At 47.3% G+C, this 27546-nt stretch overlaps 1 protein-coding gene across 3 annotated transcripts in view; it reads right to left on the bottom strand.

Annotated features, from left to right (window-relative positions):
* Positions 1-507: 507 nt before the first annotated feature.
* Positions 508-27546, bottom strand: part of LOC118366917 (voltage-dependent L-type calcium channel subunit beta-4) — a 52375-nt gene continuing 25336 nt past the window's right edge. For 2 of the 3 annotated variants that reach the window (XM_035749753.1, XM_035749755.2), the window contains 12 exons: positions 11703-11822; positions 11319-11441; positions 10579-10709; positions 8471-8547; positions 7468-7487; positions 6157-6237; positions 3931-3989; positions 3522-3631; positions 3148-3299; positions 2795-2890; positions 2426-2620; positions 508-2119 (listed from right to left, as the gene is read on the bottom strand). In XM_035749753.1, the coding sequence (XP_035605646.1) occupies positions 1841-2119; positions 2426-2620; positions 2795-2890; positions 3148-3299; positions 3522-3631; positions 3931-3989; positions 6157-6237; positions 7468-7487; positions 8471-8547; positions 10579-10709; positions 11319-11441; positions 11703-11822 (1443 nt within the window). In that variant the 3' untranslated portion in view covers positions 508-1840. Of the gene's footprint in view, positions 2120-2425; positions 2621-2794; positions 2891-3147; positions 3300-3521; positions 3632-3930; positions 3990-6156; positions 6238-7467; positions 7489-8470; positions 8548-10578; positions 10710-11318; positions 11442-11702; positions 11823-27546 lie in introns of all 3 variants that reach the window. The other variant, XM_052493610.1, reaches the window with a different exon arrangement.

The following is a 27546-nucleotide window of genomic DNA, read 5'->3' as shown; positions in this document are numbered from 1 at the left end:
ATCTAACGTAAACTTCTAGCCACCACCTCCCCAGTCTATACCCTTCACACTCTCTACACAACTTAACTTTTATAATTGGCTAACCATAAAGACCTTAAAAACTCCTAACTAAAATGCTACATTTTGAGGATATGTATATGATTAGGAGAGTGATAACTCCATTGCTACAGTGCTAAAAAAGAAAGGAAGTATGAATAGAGAAAGAAGTTTAACACAAGGCCTAGGTTAAGCAATAAGGCGGTACTTTGTATTATGATACGCACATTCTTGGGATAGTAAAATTGTCCTTAAAAAAACCGACATAATTTTGTTTTCACGGCCAGTACATGGAAGACTTTTAAATGGGGCATTAATATAGAATAGCCGATGGTTGGAAAGCAAATAATACTGACCAAGTGTTTGATGTCAGAATCACAAACCTTTCTGATAATATAACATTAACTTCACAGCAGACTGAAGCCTTCTCTTCCTCTTATGTGTTGACTAATTTAATTGTTGAAATGTGAGTACCATAAATAACAGTCACTTACTCAACTACAGTGTCCTACTGGTTTTTCAATAGCAACAACACATACATAACAGCACTGGATCATTATTCCATGACATACTGTATATTGACAAAAAGACATGATGGCATTGATCATTCTAAACCAATGAAACTTTGCTGAACGGACAGCAGGTATTTCTTACTGGCCAAACAGGACTTTCTTTGAATATATTACACTTGAATTAAGAAGACTGTTAAAAAGAGAAGAAAATATGATGCAAATTAAATCACTATCAGAGGCTGCTTGTACAGAACATGGGATGTGGTAAACCAATCAGATGATCAATATTCCCCTGTTTGGAAGTATAACCATCTTCACTGAGCCTATCCTCTGAAACCCATTTGAACAATTGAAACTAAGCACACATGGGCATATTGCCCTTCTCAACATTGGATGCCTAGTCTTGAGATCTACTAACTTGAATTTGGCTATTTCCTCTTGGATTCCACATACTAAACTGATAGGCAAAGTCCTCACACGAGAATGTTAAGGTACTATATAAAGAAGGGATGCACCCTTTCCTGAAAGAGCACAATATATGAAACTTGCTCAGCAAATTCTACTTAGAAAAGTGTGATTTTCTGTCCTGATGCGGCATGTCGCAAATGGCACTAAGTATCATTGAGGAGAAGAAGGGAATATAAATTCAGAAACCCCCTAAATAATCACTCAACATTTTGCAAAACAGAAACTTTTCTGCTCTGAGAAGCAGGTTATAGGCTACAGGACTGGAAACACTAACATCCAAGACAATTTCAAACAACTTAGTGATATTAATTAAAGATACAGTGCACTGACTCTGCTGCTATTGGCTCCTGGAAACGTGCAAAGAGGTTCTCTGCTGATCGAGTGATGCATGGCGCTGCCTGGCACTGGTTCAAGGCAGGTGATGATGGGTCATCATGACCACCACGACAGCTATCCCTGCTAACACTGAGACAACAGGGAGTCGAGGACCACATGGTCACCCCTTTCACCCAGCCATGCCAAGTCTCTGCCATGTTAGAAAAGAAGAAGACAAGCCCAGTGTTGGGCCTTCCTTTTTAAAAAAACATGGTGAAAATCTGCTCCTCGTCCTATTTTTAGTTTTTTTTTAAATGGAGGCGTCGAGATTTGATTTTCAGTTGGTCAATGTTCACGTTTCCAGTGTGAACCAGTGCCAGAGGTAAAGCGAGTTACTAACACTTTATAAAAAGGTTGTTACAGTACAATTAAATGAAAGAGCTGTCTTGTGGCTCTGTCGTACCCAATGTGAAGGGAAGAGAGGCCTATGTGATATAAGGGTCTTCAGCTCAAAGCCTGTGCCTGGAGTCATGGCTGTAGCCTCCGGGGGAGCCGTTGCGGTTGCGGTGGGGTTTGTACGTGTCCTGGTAGGGGTCATGATAGTCCTCCTCCACCAGGGGGTAGTGGACCTGGTCCCGGCTGTGCTGCGAGCCGGAGGATAGGCGGTTACGGCTCTTCCTCTGCCGCTCATTGTGGTAGTTCTCGTCTGAGGGCATTAGGCTGTGTCTCTCGATGGGTGAGTGGTCTCCTGCTGTGTGATTGCTGTTCCTGTTTGTATTTCTTTGGCCCTGTCCAGGGAGAAGGAGGGGACATATTGTATAAATCTGGTCATTCAGCCATTGACTACAGCATCAGCATTTTCATTACTGTGGCAATATTTTTTTATTTTTTATATAGTGAGAAAAATCTCAGTGACTATAAGACTCCATAAATAGGCAATCATTTCACTACTGACTGATACCTTTTCCAATGAATTATTTACAACTGATTTGCCCAACGATATTTCAGCAAAATAAACAGTCACTATAGCTATTGCCACCACATCTATTGTACTTTAACCCCCTATATAACTAAATAAGATCAATTATTATCACCTGTTGGTTCACCAGCCCGGTTATGGCTGTGGGGTACGGAGAGAGAGCGGTAGATCCCAGGTTGCGGCCCAGCAGAGGGTTGAGAGGGGTGCTCAGGGAGGTGTGTGTGGCCCTCCAGTAGGCTTCCAGGTACTCTGCCAGGTGCTCACATGCATCCTCCAGCTGATTCTCATCCAGAATGATGTCAAACATTTCCTGAGAGAGAGAGGAGGGGAAAGAGAGAGACAGATAGAGAGAGCGAGGGTGAGAGCAGAGACATGTAGAATTAGACTTGGCAGACTGATTTGCTGATAGCCCTTGTGAAGGTCAGAGACAGTAACAGGATGTAGCAGTTGACAGAGTGTACTGTGGGGGATATTGGATGCCTACCGGGGGGCACTGGGCTAGTTTGTCCGCTGCCACCAGCTGCACATTCAAGTGTTTGCTCTGGGATTTCCCTCTCGACTTGATCAGCCGCTGCAGAACCTGTGGATAGTTGATATATAAATCAAGCCAGAAGAGGGCAGCAATGCAAATCAGCCTGGTCATGGTTGGGAATGGAAATAGTCACAGTGGGAACCCATCAATGTCAAATCCTTGAATTCACCTTAAAAAATATATTTGTAGATGTCAAAAGGATTTCACTCCCGGAGCCTGGTTCCTCTGAATTCCCTCCCATTTTCAATCCAGGTACATTAGTAAAATTAGAACCATTTGGGGATAAAGGGAAGCCTAAAAATTACCTTAGGAGAGGACACTTTAACATGGACGATGATAGGTGCTAAGGACGTCTTTGTGAGCTGGGCCGGATGGTTGATCGTGTCAGCATCCAGAACCACCATCTGTAAGGATCGGGCCAGCTCAAATATCCTCTCAATCTCACTCTGAACTTCCGCTGTACAGGAAAAAGAAGACAGATCACAGACAGAGGATGAATCTATTTATAACGACAAGCTCAGAAGACATAAATTCCAAAGATTCTGTGTAAAACAGATCCTTTATCAGATATGAAAAATATATTATATGCATACATGTATTTGTAACTTCCATTTTAACATGTACAATATACCCACATTAAAGTAAAGAATGATAGCATTCAATGCCATTGTGATGATACCTAGGTTGGATCTGGTGTTGGATCTTTCAATGATGGCCCTCTTGCTGGGGTTGTTGAGCACTGACCTCTTGGCCAGAGCGATGTCTGCCGTTACCCTTGTAATGGATATCCTACAAGTTATAGAATCAAGAGAGACAGAATAGGAGAACATACAACACAACATGTTAGTCACAATCCAGACTAGTATTGTATGGTTACCAGAATGTTTATAAAACCTAAGGAAAGACCTAGTCAAAACAGGTGGTCAAATAAGGTACTTTGACAACTCATTAAATTCATTTACATCTTTTTTTCAACTAGCTATAGTAGTTTGCATGTGGGTAAGTGGAGCAGCATGCAGAGGGTTAGTACAGTGTACAGGGGAAAGGGCTGGAGACAATATGCAGGAAAAGGCCTGATGACTCCTCACCTGCCATCAAACCTGTGCTTCAGGAAATCAAAGAGTGCTTTCTGCATCATGTCTGTCACCTGCACACAGAGCCCGGGAGCAGCAGAGGATGGCAGACAGGAAAGAGGGATAAAATAGTGAGGAAAAAGGAGTGAAAGAGAGAGAGCGTGAGTAACAGGACAGGTGAGAGAGGGTGAAGCAAGCCTGGAAGAACCCTTGCAAGACCCATTTCATATGCTGAAGCTACATTCCCTGATGGGCAATGTTTATAAATAGCACATGTTATGGACAAAGGTACCCAAGGATGTCAAAAGAACAGTTGTCAACTTTTTGCAATCATTTTCGATTTCAGTATTAGTGCTAAATCATGACCATCCCATCTTTCCCCATCCACCACCATTATCCATCCAATAAAGATTTCTCCATATTCCTCATATCTAGAAGGTCTCTCTTTATGTAGTGTTGGGTAGCCTCTCTTGTGGCTTTTGTCCTATATTTATATATAATTTATTAAAAAATGTAATCCCAGCCGCCGTCCCCGCAGGAGGCCTTTTGCCTTTTGGTAGGTCGTCATTGTAAATAAGAATTTGTTCTTAACTGACTTGCCTAGTTAAATACAGTTGAAATAAAAATGAATTATGACATCCACCCAGAAGGTCCATTCAGGCTCCTCTGGTCCTGCCTGTGATTTTTTCCACCGGGCCAAAGCATCCATCAAAGGAGAAGCATGATCTCTGGTTTCTTTCCACTTCATTTTCTAAAGAATTAATCCTGGTTACATTAAATAAGGTGATTAAGGCCTACAATGAAGTGTCATAAAGACCAATGCCGATGTGATGAATTGGGCTATAGTAGGCCAGACCAGTCTTCATTAATGCTATTTTTGCAAGCTATTTGAATTACAATCTGAAGCTGGGTAGAACTGTAGTTTTGAGGACAAGTCTAGCAAGGAGCAGTGTGGAACAATTATTATATGGTATATCCAAAAATATGAGAGTTAAAGATTTTTTGTGTGCTTTTCACACAGAAATAAACATTTTTTTTTTACAGTTCACTAGGGACATTTTTAGAGGAAAAAACAGATGTTGTGTAAGCTCTCTTGACATTGAGCATGAATGACAACAGCGTCATGCTGTTCACACAACAAAGCAGTGTACTGTAATGAGATATTTTGGACCAATATACACGTCTCTGTAAGGGCAAAAATGGGCAAAAATTCGGCAAAAATTCCCATTAATAAGACCAAATTGTGCCCCCATTCCATCCACCTTGTCGCTGACAATATATATATATATTTTTGCTGTATTATCATAATAACCAATACAGTTTTCTTGTACACACACAGATCTTCTGGTGCTGTTAAGCTCTGTGTTTCTAATTTCAAGCCATGTTCCACTTTTTCAGACTGACGTGTTTTACCCAGAAGGTTGTTACCACGGCAACACGGTGGAGAGGAGATGAGGACTGTGATTCTGTGTGAAGATGATCCTAGCTCCTCACTTCCCCCCATACATGCCGGGGAAAAGATGCTGCCCTATTTCTTCTGCAAGCCCCCATTGCTGGTTAGTTAGCAATGAATGGATCGGCCTGACATAGCTGTTATTGTTGGAGACCTCCAAATATCTACTCTGATAATAAATGGGGGAGTTATTCACTGTCCGTGAATGTGTGGGTAAACCTCTTCAATGGAGCTGCATCTTAACCTCTAGTCTACACACTGACGGTCCTCAATATTGATTACAAAACGGAGAGCTGGGAATTGTTGTCACTTTGGTGTAATGTATGGCACACAACCAAATATTGCAGTCGTTCTGAATAGCTATTTTGGAGGCTTAATAACACTAGACCTGTCACTCCCTGACCTGAGAGAGCCTTTTTATGTCTCTATTTTGGTTTGGTCAGTGTGTGATTTGTGTGGGCACTCTATGTTCTATTTTCTATGTTTTTCTATTCCTTTGCTTTGGCTGGGTATGGTTATCAATCAGGGACAGTTGTCATTCGTTGTCTCTGATTGGGAATCATACTTAGGCAGCTTTTCCCCTTTTGTCAGTGTGGGAAGTTGCCTTTGTTAGTGGCACTATAGCCCCCTTAAGCTTCACGGTCGTATTGTTTTGTTGGCGACATTAGAAATAAAGTCAAGTACGCTCACCACGCTGCGCTTTGGTCCACTTATTCCTTCCAGGAAGACGGCCGTGACATGACCAATACAACAACAAGAGACCAAAGTATTATTGCTATGATGCCAACCTCATATCCCTTCAGGGACGGTCCTACCAGGACCACTGGTCTCATAGAGGGGACCACGTCATAGGGAGGGATGTGTTCAGTCTGTAGTGGAGATAGATGGTTAGAGGGAGCACAGAAAACACAGCAACATGTAACATGCTATTCACCATTATGAAGTCCTTTTATTAGGTATTATTACATGTCAAGAAAGTTTGTCAGTGTATTTACAGTGTTACAACGCAACGTGTTACCAATGGATGTTGAATGTGTATAACAGTAGCTGGATGTATTACAGCTATCCGCTGTTAAGTGATGCTATTAAGACATTTGGACGGTTCTGTTTTACTTCCTGATAATGTGCTGACAAAGTGTTGTTACAAAAAATACTGCCAGCAGATTAAAGACGAGATATCCAATTCTACACATTTTGCCATAGGGTGTAGAAAACTGTTTCCAGTTTTTAATATGATATCTGAGTGACTAACATATCAATGTGGGCTCCCCAGTCGTTGAGACTGGTGTTTTGCGGGTACTATTTAATGAAGCTGCCAGTTGAGGACTTGAGGCGTCGGTTTCTCAAACTAGACACTAATGTACTTGTCCTCCTGCTCAGTTGTGCACCGGGGCCAGTTTTAATACTTCTTTAATCAGCACAACAGTTTTCAGCTGTGCTAACATAATTGCAAAAGGGTTTTCTAATGATCAATTAGCCTTTTAAAATGATTAACTTGGATTAGCTAACACAACGTGCCATTTGAACACAAGAGTGATGGTTGCTGATAATGGGCCTCTGTACACCTATGTAGATATTCCATTAAAAATCTGCCGTTTCCAGCTACAATAGTCATTTACAACATTAACAATGTCGACACTGTATTTCTGATCAATTTTATGTTATTTGAATGGACAATTTTTTAAATTTTCTTTCAAAAACAAGGACATTTTTCTAAGTGACCCCAAACTTTTCAACGGCAGTGTATATATTTACATAGAATATATGGGGGATTGGAAATGATGCAGACAATTACATTAATGGAAGCCACAATCGATTTGCAATATTACCCCCTAAAAATTAATACAATTAAATAAAGATAGTATAGTATTTATAAGAGATTAATTGGGGTGAATAAAGAGCAAGTCAATTCAGTTAGTATTATTCTGTATGCCTGAAATAGAGATCGAAACTTGGATATGGAGGATGAAATGCCGACCGAACTTATGAATCTGGGTACAACCAGTTTCTTATTTTGTTACAGATCTTGGAGGTTACCTGTATGTGAATGAATGAATGAATGAATGAATGAATGAATGAAAAGTGTGTATACTACTCACCACTTTCTGCTTCTGTTTTCCTGTAAAAATTAGAAAATAACTGATAAGTGCCTTTGAATGCAAAGCAGAGACCTAATACAATATACAGTACAAAACATTACAGTGATACCTTTTCAGTATCACAGTACTTTAATACCCAGTGGTTGGGTTGAAACATTTGATGGAAACATTTGAATTGTACAATGATGGATGGAAATAACTTATTATCACACAAATAAATGAAGTATTAAATATACAGTATGTATACAGTATATTAGTGGTCGAAACACTTTATTTATTTGTTGCTTCTATTCCAAACCTCCCTTTGCAGGTGGCAGCCATTGGTTGCACTTGATAACTAACTTTGAAGTTGCATTATCATATAAAAGTGTTTGGTGTCTTATAAAGAAATTGAAATAAAAATATAGTATTATTTCAATGTATGCTTAGTAGCCCCTGCTATAAGTTGGAGAAGATCCTTTGATTTGGATAACCAGAGTTTGGGCTATATGGTTATGTTTCACTTAAAGCAAACTCATTGCATAGACATAATGCCTGTCCATAATCCTCTTGGAGGAAGAGGAGGAGTGGACTGAGAGTGCATGGCCCACCTCATTCCAGTCCAAAACATGGCACATTCTGGAAGACACAAAGATCTCACAACTCTATATTCCATCCACCCAACCTCCAGCCACTGTTTCCCATTTGACATTTGCAGGTGCATAATTTTTAAGAAATTCTACGAAAATGTAACTACATTTTTTTTCTGCTGGTGTAGAACAATAACATTGGGTATGTATACTCTGGTAACCATTCAGTTCATAGTGACGGGACCGACAGTTCTCACACTGGATTTGATATGTTAATAAACAACACACTGAGCAACAATGATATGTTATGTTAGAGACAGGGACAATTAGATCATAGCTCTGTTTGCTTAATGATTCCTTCTGACAAACAACTAATGAGACGTCGCACCTGGAGAGACGACCCTTCCCTAATAGGCTTCTGTCTGGAGGCTCACCTGCAGAGGGAGGGTTGGGTTTGAACCCGCCTGAAACCATGTCTCCTAGACTGGAGGAGGAATTCCCACTGGACTTACTGCAAGGCACAAAGGATAACAGACAGAGATAGAGAGAAGAATCATTAATGTGGAACACAGATAGTTTCATCACAGAGTCAAACAGAACTCCTATCCCCAGGAGAAACAGGGTCACGAACAATTCTCTGTCTTTAATCAGTCATTTTATTGTTACTTTAGACATCCTTGGTGTTTTACTGTTATTTTATTCTTCTCCGTTATTGCCGCTTGCTTGTTTTTATCTCTTGAATTGTATTATTTTACTGTAAACTGTGTTGTAGTGGTAAATGCACTTCTAAAATGCACTTCCATGTTGAATATTTAGCAGTAGAATATAATTATCCAACAGTAGAATGTAATTGGATGAATACTATAAGTACATGGTAGACTATATAACTATCGACTATACATTGTTCCAGAAATTATGATAACACATGGCTGGAAATGAATTGGCTAATATATCATTTATGAGCCGTGATCGCTGTGGAGATGATATCTATTACGGCACTATGTTTTACCACACTGTTTTACCACAACTGTTGCATAATGTAACCCTCTGCAACATGAGGCCAACGGGGAGTACAAAATGTCCTTTAAAATAGACAACAAATAGTTAAAGCATAGCTGAATGAGGAAAATTATATATGATGACGCATATAATCTCTTATCATATGAATGTCAACTAAGAAACACATCACCAATCTGTTATTATGAGTAACCTCTGACCTGTTATTATGAGTAATCTCTGACCTGTTTTTATGAGTAATCTCTGACCTGTTTTATGAGTAATCTCTGACCTGTTTTTATGAGTAATCTCTGATCTGTTATTATGAGTAACCTCTGATCTGTTATTATGAGTAATCTCTGACCTGTTTTTATGAGTAATCTCTGACCTGTTATTATGAGTAACCTCTGATCTGTTATTATGAGTAATCTCTGACCTGTTTTTATGAGTAATCTCTGACCTGTTTTTATGAGTAATCTCTGACCTGTTTTTATGAGTAATCTCTGATCTGTTATTATGAGTAACCTCTGACCTGTTATTATGAGTAATCTCTGACCTGTTTTTATGAGTAATCTCTGACCTGTTTTATGAGTAATCTCTGACCTGTTTTTATGAGTAATCTCTGACCTGTTTTATGAGTAATCTCTGACCTGTTTTTATGAGTAATCTCTGATCTGTTATTATGAGTAATCTCTGACCTGTTATTATGAGTAACCTCTGATCTGTTATTATGAGTAATCTCTGACCTGTTTTTATGAGTAATCTCTGACCTGTTTTTATGCGTAATCTCTGACCTGTTTTTATGAGTAATCTCTGATCTGTTATTATGAGTAACCTCTGATCTGTTATTATGAGTAATCTCTGACCTGTTTTTATGAGTAATCTCTGACCTGTTATTATGAGTAACCTCTGATCTGTTATTATGAGTAACCTCTGATCTGTTATTATGAGTAACCTCTGATCTGTTATTATGAGTAACCTCTGATCTGTTATCATGAGTAATCTCTGACCCGTTATTATGAGTAACCTCTGATCTGTTATTATGAGTAACCTCTGATCTGTTATCATGAGTAATCTCTGACCTGTTATTATGAGTAACCTCTGATCTGTTATTATGAGTAACCTCTGATCTGTTATCATGAGTAACCTCTGATCTGTTATCATGAGTAATCTCTGACCCGTTATTATGAGTAACCTCTGATCTGTTATTATGAGTAACCCCTGATCTCTTATTATGAGTAACCTCTGATCTGTTATTATGAGTAATCTCTGACCTGTTATGAGTAAAACACATAGTCACAGCAGAGTCAGACCTGGAATGGAGAGTAGGTGGCTTCTCATTGTACTTTAGTAACTTTTTATAATAACTTTTATAAAAGCTTAATAAAGTTGATAAATAGTTGATTAATGCTTATTCATGAAAGTTCTTATAGATTGTTAGCCCCTCTCCAATCCCCTACCCATCCTCTAACACAGCCCCTCCACCCAACCAAGCCCACCTCAGCCCCTCAATACACCACCCCCAGCCCCTCCACCCAGGCCTTACCCGTAAGAGCGTGTGCCCCTCTTCTGCTCCTGCTGTAGACGAATGTTATCCAGTTTCAGAGGACTGGGGATGAATCCGATCTCACAGCCCTCCTTCACCAGCCGGCCAATCCACCAGTCATTACTGTACTTCTATAATGGGCAAGACAACATGAAACAACTCAATGACTGAAGTGTGTGTGTTGTGTGTGTGTTTGTGTTTGTTTGTGTGTGTGTGTGTGTGTGTGTTTGTGTGTGTGTTTGTGTGTGTATGTGTGTGTGTGATGATGTGTTAAATAGACATTCACACACTATACAATATGTAACTATGGGAAAAGCAACACAAGACCAATGTCTTAGAATAGCAGTGTGTAACAATCCACAGACATACGGTACTAACTCTATGCGACTGTGAAAGCCAACACAAAACAACACAATGACTCAGAATCGAACAGAAGAGAGTGTGTAAACTCCATAGAGATACAAGGCTGTATACACACTCTATGTGACTCCATTGATTCCAAAGCAGGAAATGCATTATTGATATTGCGTCATCCATAATCGCCCGTGAACAGATGTGGCTTGAAGCAAACATAGGCTGTCTGAAATGGCACCCTATTCCCTATATAGTGCACTACTGTTGGCCAGAGTTACTTTTGGCCTCATGGGCTCCGGACAAAAGTAGTGCACTACATAGAGAATTGGATGCCAATTCAAACGCAGCCATAGCTTTAGCAGTACAGTGTGTTATATATGCTGTACCTCTTTAATGTGCAGGAAGTCCTTGGCATCGAAGGAGATGGCGGTTCCTGCCACAGGGACATCCTCATCCAGGGCTCCACAGTAACTGACGTTAGTCTTCACAGCAAAGGCCACGGCTTTGGCCTGAGACGATACAGGAAACACCATGTATAAGAAGAGTGCCTAGCCTAGCTAGATAAGCTCAACCATAACCCACAGGGCATTACTGGTTGCAAAGATGTCCGTTCTGGTTTTAATTTGGTTGTAATAATGTAATTCCAACCAGCTTTGCCTACTGGGGCCTTCCCAATGATAGGGGCCTTGTTCTTAAGGTATATGCCTGTGATAGTACAGTAGCATAGCATAAGGCTACACAGTGGGACACCTAGCAGAAATCTGTCTCACCTTGGCCTTCTCCAGCTGAACAGTGGCCTGCTGCTCCTTCTCCAGCTTGCCGCCTGTCGGTTCCTCCTCCAGGGAGACATCTGAGTCCGATGGTCGGCTAGTGTAGGAGTCAGCTGAACCCTGTAGTGGGACAAGATAACAGTTAGACAACAGCCAGACAACAGTCTGACAACAGTGAGATGGTCGGCTAGTGTAGAAGTCAGCTAACCCTGGACAGGAACAAGACATTATGACATTTTTCCCTGAAATATATTCAATATTGTAGCTGAACCACTCTGTAGTTCTCATTACTATTATGGCACATTTTTCCGCGCTTACACAGCTGCAATGCTGTGAACAGATATTAGGTAAGTCTAAATGGTTAGCCTACTGTACATGTCCTAAATATTACCAGAATGCAATGAATAAGCACAGAGTAGATGTGGCAGAGACAGGCCTACAGCCAGGTGCTACAGAGGGGGGGTCCGTACGTCATGTGGCAGGGAATATGCCTTTCCAAGCGGGATCAAAGGGACCCTGATTAAAGCTGGTGAGCCGTGCGACACAGTTCACAAATATGTGAAGGAGAGAGAGCGAGAACAGAGAGACAAGGACGGCAGGCTGGCACACAAGTGGCAAGACAGCTCCCTTTCTACATCAATACCCCTCAGGCTGAATGGAGCAGAGTGGACTAGTGTTGGAACTGACAGTCATTGCCAGGGTAGATGACCAGTTTGACCACCAAGATGTGTAGTTGGTCATTGAAACTTCCACAAAAGCAGCAGTGAAATTATTTATCTAAAAGGTTCAAAGAAATCTTGGTCAAGATCTGCTGTCCTTTCTTGCTCGGTGCAACAAGGTTAATCAATCTTCAAGGCCCTTGTTCCTTTGTGTGGGATCTTTTGATTCCTGGATCAAAGTAGTCTATTTCTAATGCTTTCAATAGTCTCTTCACAGGAAGCTGATTAGAATGAGAGAGAGAGAGAGAGAGAGAGAGAGAGAGAGAGAGAGAGAGAGAGAGAGAGAGAGAGAGAGAGAGAGAGAGAGAGAGAGAGAGAGAGAGAGAGAGAGAGAGAGAGAGGAGAGAGAGAGAGAGAGAGAGAGAGAGAGAGAGAGAGAGAGAGAGAGAGAGAGAGAGAGAGAGTGTGTCCCTGTCTCTGTCCCTGTGTGTTGCTTCCCTGGGTGGACGTGGGTACTGTGGCTCGGCCCACCACCCAACCTCAGGCAGTCTCATGTCATTACGATCATAAGAGCTGCCCCCGATACCACACGCATGCACGTGTACACACACACACACACACACACACACACACACACACACACACACACACACACACACACACACACACACACACACACACACACACACACACACACACACACACACACACCACTCTATTAGCAACGAGTCAGTAGTTGCTGGGAGAGAGCCCGGTACAACACCCCCTCACTCAGTCAGAGCGGGAAAGACGAGAGTGTGAAGAGGAGATAGAGGAAGATAGAGGGACAGACCGTGAAAAAAGAGTGAGTAGGGATGAGAAGAAAGTGTGAGAAGGACATCAAAAGGAGGGGCAGCGGGGGAGGGAGAAAAGTAGAGAGAGGGGGAGATTGAAAGAGGAAGAAGAGGGATAGATAAAGAGAGACATACAGGGACAGAGAGAGAGAGAGAGAGAGAGAGAGAGAGAGAGAGAGAGAGAGAGAGAGAGAGAGAGAGAGAGAGAGAGAGAAAGAGAAAGAGAAAGAGAAAGAGAAAGAGAAAGAGAAATAGATAGACAGGGAGAGGGTGACAGAGACACAGACAGAGAGACAGAGAGATTTCCCATCAGCCTTGTGAGCGACTCAGAACACACTGTCAGCACAGAAGCACAGCGGAGCCCCAAATGCCAGCACGCAGCGCCTGCCTGCTGCAAGGGGGTGGATGATTCTGAGGGGGGGGGCAAGGGGACTCTATTTCAGGCTCCCTGACGAAGGCAATGCTAGACATGATGACGATGATCACATCTACAGCGCAGTGTGCAGTCACAATGGCTATAACGTAGAGTGTTACAAAGACAACTGATATCTCAGTTCTGGGTCTCGATGTGTCTACTGTGACATGTGATGTTGCTAAAGAGTTGATGACAAGGCAGACATATACACTCCTACCTCTAGACCTGCCCCCATTCCTGTCTAATAAGTAATACAATAATGACATGTAATATGTTACTTTCAAGTCCTAGGGTTAAATCTGTGGCTGTTTTGAATTGGCACATACACTGGGCACATACTCTTTGTGACATCTACTGATGTAACATTTGCTGTCTATCTGTTTAGTCTATAGGATACTGAACTGTCCTGCGACTCACAGGCCCCGCTGCATCATAGCCATCAGCCACTCGTCACACCCTGCCCCTTGACCAGGCCCCCCAGTCAGTCACGTGACCACGTTACATAACTGCAGCAGGCTGAGTGACGAGAGAGGAGAGCCACCATCATCATCATCACCACCACTGCTGCTGCTGCTACTACTGTTGAAATCAATGTCCAATTAATCGCCCCCTACCCTTTATCTCTCTCTCGCCTTCTCTCTCCCTCCTTCTTTCTCTCTCTCATTTCCAAAACAAAAAGTAATATATTTTTTTAAACCTTCATTTAACTAGGCAAGTCAGTTAAGAACAAATTCTTATTTACAATGACGGCCTAGGAACAGTGGGTCAACTGCCTTGTTCAGAGGTAGAACGACAGATTTTTACCTTGTCAGCTCGGGGATTCAATCTTGCAACCTTCCAGTTACAAGTCCAACGCTCTAACCACTAGGCTACCTGCCACCTCTCATACCGCACCTGTCACGTTCACTCCTGCTCCCCCGTTCCGGCGCTGGACGTCACCGCACACCTCCATCTCATCATCAGTCACACCTGCACTTCATTACTCCCTTGATTACTTAACCTTTATATAGCACTCTTTTGTTATCAGTCATCAGGTGGTATTGCTTATGTTTCTATGTCAGACACTTCTCTTGTTTTGTATCGCTCCATGTTATTAGTAAACTCACTAACCGCACCTGCTTCCTGACTCCCTACATCTACGTTATAGAATACTACCTCAACAAATGGAAGTAGCAGTTAACCAAGACATCTCCCAGATGGTCGGCGAACAGAGACACCTACTTCGTCAACACAATGACCAGCTGGCTCATTTGGGGACGGCTATGGATGAGGTCCTCCGCGTTCTTCAATGAGTCGACATTACTCAAGGGGCCTCATCTCCAAACAGAGGAGGATTTTCTACCACAAGTCGACCCAGCGAGCCAGTACCGCAGCTCATCCAGCAGTCCGTTCTGGTCAGCGATACCTGATTGTCTCTCCTGGACAAATATGACGGGACTCCATTGAAATTCCTTGGCTTCCTACTCCAGTGCTCCCTCTATTCCGCTCATCAGATGGGATCCCCCACCACCGAGAGGTCCAAGGTTGCCACGGTTATTTCTCTGCTGACTTGACCAGCGTTGGAGTGGGCCATGGCCATCTAGGAGAGGAAGAGATGGGTTCCTATGAGGAGTTCATGGCTCTCTTCACGGGGGATCTTCGACCATCCACCAGAGGGCAGAGATGGGGGTGAGCTCTTATTCCAACTAGGGCAGGATGGCCAGACTATGGTGGAGTATGCACTAGGCTATGGCAACCTATCCTTGGACCCACTCAACGCGATGGCCATCCATCTGATAACCTTTTTCGGGAGCGTCGGTACCGCCATCGCCTCTCTCCCTCCTCCATTGATCATTCTGAGTCAAAGCCTGAACCCATAGAGGTGGGGGCCACATCTCTCCGTGGCTGAGCGACACCGTCATAGACAGCTGGGGCTCTGTCCTTATTGCGGACAGGAAGGACACCAGCTTCTAGGGTGTCCTGTATGTTCTAACAGGGGGTCCACAGGTTAGGTGTGAGTATTCCATCATCATCACTTTCCGCTAAACCTTTCCTTGTAACGATTTCACTGGCTGGCTGTCCTTCATGTTTTGTTTCTACAGGTCTAGTGGACTCCGGTGCCGCGGGTGAATCTTATTGACCAGGCTCTCGCCTCCTCCCTTAACATCACCTCATACTCACTCTCCTCTCCTTGCCTGGTTCACACACATCACAGCACTACTCACCCTCACCTTGGAATCCATACATCAAGTAAGCCTTCCCTTCCTCATCATCAGTGCACCCGTACACAAGATCATCCACCTGCTTACCCTTTCCCTGTAGTTCCACATCGGTTGAGAGTCCTGTGGTTACCCTTCAGCCCAACATCCCGGAGGTATACCAAGATCTTTGGGAGGTTTTTCCAAGACCCACGCTACCTTTCTCCCTCCTCATCGGTCCTGGGACTGTGCCATCGACCTGATTGTAGGCTCTGAGCCTCCGTGTGGCCGCATCTACCCTTTGTTGGTGGCCTTCTTCATCTTTGCCAAGAAGGGGGTAGGATTGTGCTCATGCATCGATTACAGAAATCTGAATTCCATCACCAAGAAGTACCTCTACACTCTCTTGTTGGGGCGGGCCGCAATTGAACAACTCGCGGGCCTGGTTTTTCACCAAGATGAACATGTGGAAGTGCCTACAATTTGATCCAGATCCGGGAGGGGATGAATGTAAGACTGCCTTCAGCATGATGTCTGGTCACTACGAGTACTTGGTGATGCCTTTTGGATTAGCCAATGCTCCGTTAGTGTTCCAGGCATTCGTCAACGAGGTGTTCCAGGACATGCTTGGACACCAGAGAGTCGTGTATATTGACGACATTCTGGTCTATTCAGCTAACTTGGAGGAGCACAAGTATTATTTATGTTTATATGTCAGACGCTTCTCTTGTATTGCTCCATGTTTGTTATTATTAACGCGCTAACTGCACCTGCGTCCTGACTCCCTGCGTCTATGTTACATCATCCTCTGCTTACAGACCAAAGATTGTAGGCGCAACGTATATCAATCACAACCACCTCCTCTTCTTCCATATGCTCACAAAATTATTCAGTGTCTTTATCATTTTCCCATGCTACAACCTGTCAAGAACAGTAACATATGCTGGCTCCTGTATGCACGGTGTGGACTATGCAGTTCCATTGGCTGTAATAGAAACCTAGAAGTAAATACAACAAAGGACATGTGGAGACATGAAAGCATGACTTATCATACTGTGACATGATGTAATACACATGATGTAATGACCATGTGAGTCATAACTTTCCTTTGGCCTATACAGTGCATTCGGAAAGTATTCAGACCCCTTGTCCTTTTCCACATTTTGTTACGTTACAGCCTTATTTTCAACTGGGGAAAACTTATTTTTTCTCATCAATCAACACCCAATTCCCCATAATGACAAAGAGAAAATACCTTAATTACATAAGTGTTCAGACCCTTTGCTATGAGACTCAGAATTGAGCTCAAGTGCATCCTGTTTCAATTGATCATCCTTGAGATGTTTCTACAACTTGATTGGAGTCCACTTGTGGTAAATTCAATTGATTGGACATGATTTGGAAAAGCACACACCTGTCTATATAAGGTCCCATAGTTGACAGTGCATGTCAGAGAAAAAAACAGGCCATGAGGTGGAAGGAATTTTCCGTAGAGCTTCGAGACAGGATTGCGCCTAGGCACAGATCTGGGGAAGGGTACCAAAATATTTCTGCAGTGTTGAAGGTCCCCAAGAACACAGTGGCCTCCCTCATTCTTAAATGGAAGAACTTTAGAACCACCAAGACTCTTCCTAGAGCTGACCGCCCGGCCAAACTGAGCAGTTGGGGGAGAAGGGCCTTGGTCAGGGAGGTGACCAAGAACCCGATGGTCACTCTGGCAGAGCTCCAGAGTTCTTCTGTGGAGATGGGAGAACTTTTCAGAAGGACAACCATCTCTGCAGCACTCCACTAATCAGGCCTTTACGTTAGGGTGGCCAGACGGAAGCCACTCCTCAGTAAAAGGCACATGATAGTCGGCTTGGAGTTTGCCAAAAGGTACCTAAAGGACTCTCGGACCATGAGAAACAAGATTGAACTCTTTGGCCTGAATTCCAAGCGTCACGTCTGGAGGAAAACTGGCACCATCCCTGCGGTGAAGTATAGTGGGGGCAGCATCATGCTGTGGGGAGGTTTTTCAGCGACAGACCCTGGGAGACTAGTCATGATCTAGGGAAAGATGAACGGAGCAAAGTACAGAGAGATCCTTGATGAAAACCTGCTCCAGAGCGCTCAGGACCTCAGACTGGGGCGAAGGTTCACCTTTCTACAAGACAACGCAGGAGTGGCTTCGGGACAAGTCTTTGAATGTCCTTGAATGGCCCAGCTAGAGCCCAGACTTAAACCCCATCAAATATCTCTGGAGAGACCTGAAAATAGCTGTGCAGCGACAAACCTCATCCAACCTTACAGAGCTTGAGAGGATCTGCAGAGAAGAATGGGGGAAAAAAAAAATATATGCCATTTAGCAGACGCTTTTATCCAAAGCGACTTACAGTCATGTGTGCATACATTCTACGTATGGGTGGTCCCGGGAATCGAACCCACTACCCTGGCATTACAAGCGCCATGCTCTACCAACTGTGCTACAGAAGGACCACAACTCCCCAAATACAGGTGTGCCAAGCTTGTAGCGTCAACCTAACCACATCATCTGGTACAAGCCATGTGTGCCACACGGGAACCTACATGCCTCTCCTCAACTGCCATCCAACTGATGATAGTATCAGAATTTGAAAAAAGATGTGATTCATTTGGAAGACAAAATGTATATAATGTACAGTATATTTGATAACTTGGTCAACCCCATCTGAAATATAATAAATAATTCACAACGGACTTCCTCCAGCTCTACCATCTAAGATCATCTTCCTCAGACATACATTTAGGTTTTAATATGTTACTCTCCTGGCAGAAAAGAAGCTCTGGGGGAAAGGTTTTCTACACCAAAGCATTCACGGAATTCAGTCAGCTGATCACTCCAGTTTGGAACACATTATACCAGGCAGCCAGCTGGTCTGTCTTCCCATTACTGCAACTCAGCAATATTGGAGAGGATGGGGAGACTAAGCAATACTGATCAAATCAAACTTTATTTGTCACATGCGCCGAATAAAAAGTGTAGACCTTACCGTGAAATGCTTACTTACAATCCCTTAGACCTACAGTGCAGTTCAAGAAGAGTTAGGAAAATATTTACCAAATAAACTAAAGTAAAACATGTAAAATAATTCAAGTAACAATAACGAGGATATATGCAAGGGTTACCGGTACCAAGTCAATGTGCAGGGGTACAGGTTAGTTGAGGTCATTTGTTCATTTAGGTAGGGGTGAAGTGACTATAAATAGATAATAAACAGCGAGTAGCAGCAGTGTACAAAACAAATTGAAGGGGGGGTCAATGTAAATAGTCAGGTGGCCATTTGAATTTGGTTAATTGTTCAGCAGTCTTATGGCTTGGGGGTAGAAGCTGTTAAGGAGCCTTTTGGTACTAGACTTGGCGCTCCGGTACCGCTTGCCGTGTGGTAGCAGAGAAAACAGTCTATGACTTGGGTGACTGGAGTCTCTGACAATTTTATGGGCTTTCCTCTGACACCGCCTATTATATAGGTCATGGATAGCAGGAAGCTTGGCCCCAGTGATGTAATGGGTCGTACGCACTACCCTCTGAAGAACCTTTTGAGAATCTGGTGACCCATGCCAAATCTTTTCAGTCTCCTGAGAGGGAAAATAGTTTTGTCGTGCCCTCTTCACGACTTTCTTGGTGTATTTGGAAAGATGGAGGATGGGGAGAGACTGGGGGATACTAGGGGAGGATGGGGAGAGACTGGGGTATACTAGGAACGGATGGGGAGAGACTGGGGGATACTAGGAGAGGATGGGGGAGACTGGGAGATACTAGGAGAGGATGGGGGAAACTGGGGGATACTAGGAGAGGATGGGGGAAACTGGGGGATACTAGGAGAGGATGGGGAGAGACTGGGGGATACTCGGGGAGGATGGGGGAGACTGGGGGATACTAGGAGAGGATGGGGGAAACTGGGAGAGGATGGGGAAACTGGGGGATACTAGAGGAGGATGGGGGGAGACTGGGGGATACTAGGGGAGGATGGGAGAGACTGGGGGATACTAGGGGAGGATGGGAGAGACTGGGGGATACTAGGGTAGGATGGGAGAGACTGGGGGATACTAGGGGAGGATGGGAGAGACTGGGGGATACTAGGGGAGGATGGGGAGAGACTGGGGGATACTAGGAGAGGATGGGGCATACTAGGGGAGGATGGGGAGACTGGGGATACTAGGGGAGGATGGGGAGAGACTGGGGGATACTAGGATGGGGAGGATGGGGAGAGACTGGGGGATACTTGGGGAGGATGGGGAGAGACTGGGGGATACGAGGGTAGGATGGGGAGAGACTGGGGATACTAGGGAGGATGGGAGAGACTGGGGATACTAGGGGAGGATGGGGAGAGACTGGGGATACTAGGAGAGGATGGGAGAGACTGGGGGATACTAGGGGAGGATGGGAGAGACTGGGGATACTAGGGAAGGATGGGGAGAGACTGGGGGATACTAGGAGAGGATGGGGATACTAGGGGAGGATGGGAGAGACTGGGTGATACTAGGGTGGGATGGGAGAGACTGGGGGATACTAGGGGAGGATGGGGAGAGACTGGGGGATACTAGGGGAGGATGGGAGCGACTGGGGAATACTAGGGGAGGATGGGGAGAGACTGGTGGATACTAGGAGAAGATGGGGGATACTAGGGGAGGGTGGGGGAGACTGGGGGATACTAGGGGAGGATGGGGAGAAACTGGGGGATACTAGGGGAGGATGGGAGAGACTGGGGGATACTAGGGGCGGATGGGTAGAGACTGGGGATACTAGGAGAGGATGGGGAGAGACTGGGGGATACTAGGGGAGGATGGGGAGAGACTGGGGGATACTAGGAGAGGATGGGGGAGACTGGAGGATACTAGGGGAGGATGGGGAGAGACTGGGGGATACTAGGGGAGGATGGGAGAGACTGGGGGATACTAGGGGAGAATGGGAGAGACTGGGGGATACTAGGGGAGGATGGGAGAGACTGGAGGATACTAGGGGAGGATGGGAGAGACTGGGGGATACTAGGGGAGGATGGGAGAGACTGGGGATACTAGGGAAGGATGGGGAGAGACTGGGGGATACTAGGAGAGGATGGGGGATACTAGGGGAGGATGGGAGAGACTGGGTGATACTAGGGTGGGATGGGAGAGACTGGGGGATACTAGGGGAGGATGGGGAGAGACTGGGGGATACTCGGAGAGGATTGGGGATACTAGGGGAGGATGGGGAGACTGGGGGATACTAGGGGAGGATGGGGAGAGACTGGGGGATACTAGGCGAGGATGGGAGAGACTGGGGGATAGTAGGGGAGGATGGGGAGAGACTGGCGGATACTAGGAGAAGATGGGGGATACTAGGGGAGGATGGGGGAGACTGGGGGATACTAGGGGAGGATGGGGAGAGACTGGGGGATACTAGGGGAGGATGGGAGAGACTGGGGGATACTAGGGGCGGATGGGGAGAGACTGGGGGATACTAGGGGAGGATGGGGGAAACTGGGGGATACTAGGAGATGATGGGGAGACTGGGGGATAATAGGGGAGGATGGGTGAGACTGGGGGATACTAGGAGATGATGGGGAGAGACTGGGGGATACTAGGAGAGGATGGGGGATACTAGATGGGGGAGACTGGGGTATACTAGGGGAGGTTGGGGAGAGACTGGGGGATACTAGGGGAGAATGGGAGAGACTGGGGGATACTAGGGGAGGATGGGAGAGACTGGGGGATACTAGGGGAGGATGGGAGAGACTGGGGATACTAGGGAAGGATGGGGAGAGACTGGGGGATACTAGGAGAGGATGGGGGATACTAGGGGAGGATGGGAGAGACTGGGTGATACTAGGGTGGGATGGGAGAGACTGGGGGATACTAGGGGAGGATGGGGAGAGACTGGGGGATACTCGGAGAGGATTGGGGATACTAGGGGAGGATGGGGAGACTGGGGGATACTAGGGGAGGATGGGGAGAGACTGGGGGATAATAGGGGCAGATGGGGAGAGACTGGGGGATACTAGGAGAGGATGGGGAGAGACTGGGGAATACTAGGGGAGGATGGGGGAGACTGTGGGATACTAGGAGAGGATGGGGGAAACTGGGGGATACTAGGGGAGGATGGGGAGAGACTGGAGGATACTCGGGGAGGATGGGGGAAACTGGGGGATAATAGGGGAGGATGGGAAGAGACTGGGGATACTAGGAGAGGATGGGGAGAGACTGGGGGATACTCGGGGAGGATGGGGGAGACTGGGGGATACTAGGAGAGGATGGGGGAAACTGGGGGATACTCGGGGAGGATGGGGAGAGACTGGGGAATAGTAGGGGAGGATGGGGGAAACTGGGGGATACTAGGAGATGATAGGGAGACTGGGGGATACTAGGGAGGATGGGGAGAGACTGGGGGATACTAGGAGAGGATGGGGAGAGACTGGGGGATACTAGGGAGGATGGCGAGAGACTGGGGATACTCTGAGAGGATTGGGTATACTAGGGGAGGATGGGGAGACTGGGGGATACTAGGGGAGGATGGGGAGAGACTGGGGGATACTAGGCGAGGATGGGAGAGACTGGGGGATATTGGGGAGGGAGGATGGGGAGAGACTGGGGAGGATACTAGGAGAAGATGGGGATACTAGGGGACGATGGGGAGAGACTGGGGATACTAGGGGAGGATGGGGAGAGACTGGGGGATACTAGGGGAGGATGGGAGAGACTGGGGGATACTAGGGGAGGATGGGGAGAGACTGGGGGACACTAGGGGGAGGATGGGGAAACTGGGGATACTAGGAGATGATGGGGGAGACTGGGGGATAATATGGGAGGATGGGTGAGACTGGGGGATACTAGGAGATGATGGGGAGAGACTGGGGATACTAGGAGAGGATGGGGATACTAGATGGGGAGACTGGGGTATACTAGGGGAGGATGGGGAGAGACTGGGGGGATACTAGGGGAGGATGGGAGAGACTGGGGGATAATAGAGGCAGATGGGGAGAGACTGGGGGATACTAGGAGAGGATGGGGAGAGACTGGGGAATACTAGGGGAGGATGGGGGAGACTGGGGGATACTAGGAGAGGATGGGGGAAACTGGGGGATACTCGGGGAGGATGGGGAGAGACTGGGGAATACTAGGGGAGGATGGGGGAAACTGGGGGATACTAGGAGATGATAGGGGAGACTGGGGGATACTAGGGGAGGATGGGGAGAGACTGGGGGATACTAGGAGAGGATGGGAGAGACTGGGGGATACTAGGGTAGGATGGGGAGAGACTGGTGGATACTAGGGGAGGATGGGAGAGACTGGAGGATACTCGGGGAGGATGGGGGAAACTGGGGGATAATAGGGGAGGATGGGAAGAGACTGGGGATACTAGGAGAGGATGGGGAGAGACTGGGGGATACTCGGGGAGGATGGGGGAGACTGGGGGATACTAGGAGAGGATGGGGGAAACTGGGGGATACTCGGGGAGGATGGGGAGAGACTGGGGAATAGTAGGGGAGGATGGGGGAAACTGGGGGATACTAGGAGATGATAGGGGAGACTGGGGGATACTAGGGGAGGATGGGGAGAGACTGGGGGATACTAGGAGAGGATGGGGAGAGACTGGGGGATACTAGGGGAGGATGGGGAGAGACTGGGGGATACTCTGAGAGGATTGGGTATACTAGGGGAGGATGGGGAGACTGGGGGATACTAGGGGAGGATGGGGAGAGACTGGGGGATACTAGGCGAGGATGGGAGAGACTGGGGGATAGTAGGGGAGGATGGGGAGAGACTGGCGGATACTAGGAGAAGATGGGGGATACTAGGGGACGATGGGGGAGACTGGGGGATACTAGGGGAGGATGGGGAGAGACTGGGGGATACTAGGGGAGGATGGGAGAGACTGGGGGATACTAGGGGCGGATGGGGAGAGACTGGGGGACACTAGGGGAGGATGGGGGAAACTGGGGGATACTAGGAGATGATGGGGGAGACGGGGGATAATATGGGAGGATGGGTGAGACTGGGGGATACTAGGAGATGATGGGGAGAGACTGGGGGATACTAGGAGAGGATGGGGGATACCAGATGGGGGAGACTGGGGTATACTAGGGGAGGATGGGGAGAGACTGGGGGATACTAGGGGAGGATGGGAGAGACTGGGGGATAATAGAGGCAGATGGGGAGAGACTGGGGGATACTAGGAGAGGATGGGGAGAGACTGGGGAATACTAGGGAGGATGGGGAGACTGGGGGATACTAGGAGAGGATGGGGAAACTGGGGGATACTCGGGGAGGATGGGGAGAGACTGGGGAATACTAGGGAGGATGGGGAAACTGGGGGATACTAGGAGATGATAGGGGAGACTGGGGGATACTAGGGGAGGATGGGGAGAGACTGGGGGATACTAGGAGAGGATGGGAGAGACTGGGGGATACTAGGGTAGGATGGGAGAGACTGGTGGATACTAGGGGAGGATGGGAGAGACTGGGGGATACTAGGGGAGGATGGGAGAGACTGGGGATACTAGGGAAGGATGGGGAGAGACTGGGGGATACTAGGAGAGGATGGGGGATACTAGGGGAGGATGGGAGAGACTGGGTGATACTAGGGTGGGATGGGAGAGACTGGGGGATACTAGGGGAGGATGGGGAGAGACTGGGGGATACTCGGAGAGGATTGGGGATACTAGGGGAGGATGGGGAGACTGGGGGATACTAGGGAGGATGGGGAGAGACTGGGGGATACTAGGGGAGGATGGGTGAGACTGGAGGATACTAGGAGATGATGGGGAGAGACTGGGGGATACTAGGAGAGGATGGGGGATACTAGGGGAGGATGGGGGAGACTGGGGTATACTAGGGGAGGATGGGGAGAGACTGGGGGGATACTAGGGGAGGATGGGAGAGACTGGGGGATAATAGGGGCAGATGGGGAGAGACTGGGGGATACTAGGGGAGGATGGGGGAAACTGGGGGATAATAGGGGAGGATGGGAAGAGACTGGGGATACTAGGAGAGGAGGGGGAGAGACTGGGGGATACTCGGGGAGGATGGGGGAGACTTGGGATACTAGGAGAGGATGGGGGAAACTGGGGGATACTAGGAGATGATAGGGGAGACTGGGGGATACTAGGGGAGGATGGGGAGAGACTGGGGGATACTAGGGGAGGGTGGGGAGAGACTGGGGGATACTAGGAGAGGATGGGGAGAGACTGGGGGATACTAGGAGAGGATGGGGGAGACTGGAGGATACTAGGGGAGGATGGGGAGAGACTGGGGGATACTAGGGGAGGATGGGGGAGACTGGAGGATACTAGGGGAGGATGGGGAGAGACTGGGGGATACTAGGGGAGGATGGGAGAGACTGGGGGATACTAGGGGAGAATGGGAGAGACTGGGGGATACTAGGGGAGGATGGGAGAGACTGGAGGATACTAGGGGAGGATGGGAGAGACTGGGGGATATTAGGGGAGGATGGGGGATACTAGGAGAGGATGGGGAGAGACTGGGGGATACTAGGGGAGGATGGGGAGAGACTGGGGGATACTCGGGGAGGATGGGGGAAACTGGGGGATAATAGGGGAGGATGGGAAGAGACTGGGGATACTAGGAGAGGATGGGGAGAGACTGGGGGATACTCGGGGAGGATGGGGGAGACTGGGGGATAGTAGGAGAGGATGGGGGAAACTGGGGGATACTCGGGGAGGATGGGGAGAGACTGGGGAATACTAGGGGAGGATGGGGGAAACTGGGGGATACTAGGAGATGATAGGGGAGACTGGGGGATACTAGGGGAGGATGGGGAGAGACTAGGGGATACTAGGGGAGGATGGGGAGAGACTGGGGTATACTAGGAGAGGATGGGGAGAGACTGGGGGATACTAGGAGAGGATGGGGAGAGACTGGGGGATACTAGGAGAGGATGGGGAGACTGGAGGATACTAGGGGAGGATGGGGAGAGACTGGGGGATACTAGGGGAGGATGGGAGAGACTGGGGGATACTATGGGAGAATGGGAGAGACTGGGGGATACTAGGGGAGGATGGGAGAGACTGGAGGATACTAGGGGAGGATGGGAGAGACTGGGGGATATTAGGGGAGGATGGGGGATACTAGGAGAGGATGGGGAGAGACTGGGGGATACTCGGGAAGGATGGGGAGACTGGGGGATACTAGGAGAGGATGGGGGAAACTGGGGGATACTAGCGGAGGATGGGGAGAGACTGGGGGATACTAGGGGAGGATGGGAGAGACTGGAGGATACTAGGGGAGGATGGGAGAGACTGGGGGATACTAGGGTAGGATGGGAGAGACTGGGGGATACTAGGGGAGGATGGGAGAGACTGGGGGATACTAGGGGAGGATGGGGAGAGACTGGGGGATACTAGGAGAGGATGGGGGATACTAGGGGAGGATGGGGGAGACTGGGGGATACTAGGGGAGGATGGGAGAGACTGGGGGATACTTGGGGAGGATGGGGAGAGACTGGGGATACGAGGGTAGGATGGGAGAGACTGGGGGATACTAGGGGAGGATGGGAGAGACTGGAGGATACTAGGGGAGGATGGGGAGAGACTGGGGGATACTAGGGTAGGATGGGAGAGACTGGTGGATACTAGGGGAGGATGGGAGAGACTGGGGGATACTAGGGGAGGATGGGAGAGACTGGGGATACTAAGGAAGGATGGGGAGAGACTGGGGGATACTAGGAGAGGATGGGGGATACTAGGGGAGGATGGGAGAGACTGGGTGATACTAGGGTGGGATGGGAGAGACTGGGGGATACTAGGGGAGGATGGGGAGAGACTGGGGGATACTAGGCGAGGATGGGGAGAGACTGGGGGATACTTGGGGAGGATGGGGAGAGACTGGGGATACGAGGGTAGGATGGGAGAGACTGGGGGATACTATGGGAGGATGGGAGAGACTGGAGGATACTAGGGGAGGATGGGGAGAGACTGGGGGATACTAGGAGAGGATGGGAGAGACTGGGGGATACTAGGAGAGGATGGGAGAGACTGGGGGATACTAGGGTAGGATGGGAGAGACTGGGGGATACTAGGGGAGGATGGGAGAGACTGGGGGATACTAGGGGAGGATGGGAGAGACTGGGGATACTAAGGAAGGATGGGGAGAGACTGGGGGATACTAGGAGAGGATGGGGGATACTAGGGGAGGATGGGAGAGACTGGGTGATACTAGGGTGGGATGGGAGAGACTGGGGGATACTAGGGGAGGATGGGGAGAGACTGGGGGATACTAGGGGAGGATGGGAGCGACTGGGGAATACTAGGGGAGGATGGGGAGAGACTGGCGGATACTAGGAGAAGATGGGGAGAGACTGGGGGATACTAGGAGAGGATGGGAGAGACTGGGGGATACTAGGGGAGGATGGGAGAGACTGGGGGATACTAGGGTAGGATGGGAGAGACTGGGGGATACTAGGGGAGGATGGGAGAGACTGGGGGATACTAGGGGAGGATGGAGAGAGACTGGGGGATACTAGGAGAGGATGGGGGATACTAGGGGAGGATGGGGGAGACTCCAGTTGAAACCCATTGAAAACAACCAATGGGGCAATTTAGTTAGGATTAATGGTACCAGGACCAGATTTCACCAGCAGAAATTATCCATTTAGAATCTTTCCATCAATACAAATAACTGTTATTCACGACTGTCACGCTCTGGCCATAGAGAGGCTTTTATTCTCTATTTTGGTTAGGCCAGGGTGTGACTAGGGTGGGCATTCTAGTTTCTTTATTTCCATGTTTTTCTATTTCTTTGTTTTTT

This window comes from Oncorhynchus keta, chromosome 34 (assembly GCF_023373465.1).
Source record: "Oncorhynchus keta strain PuntledgeMale-10-30-2019 chromosome 34, Oket_V2, whole genome shotgun sequence".
NCBI classification, from domain to species: domain Eukaryota; kingdom Metazoa; phylum Chordata; class Actinopteri; order Salmoniformes; family Salmonidae; genus Oncorhynchus; species Oncorhynchus keta.
The sequence above is the reverse complement of the archived record's forward strand: the minus strand, read 5'-3'. Positions and strand labels throughout refer to the sequence as shown.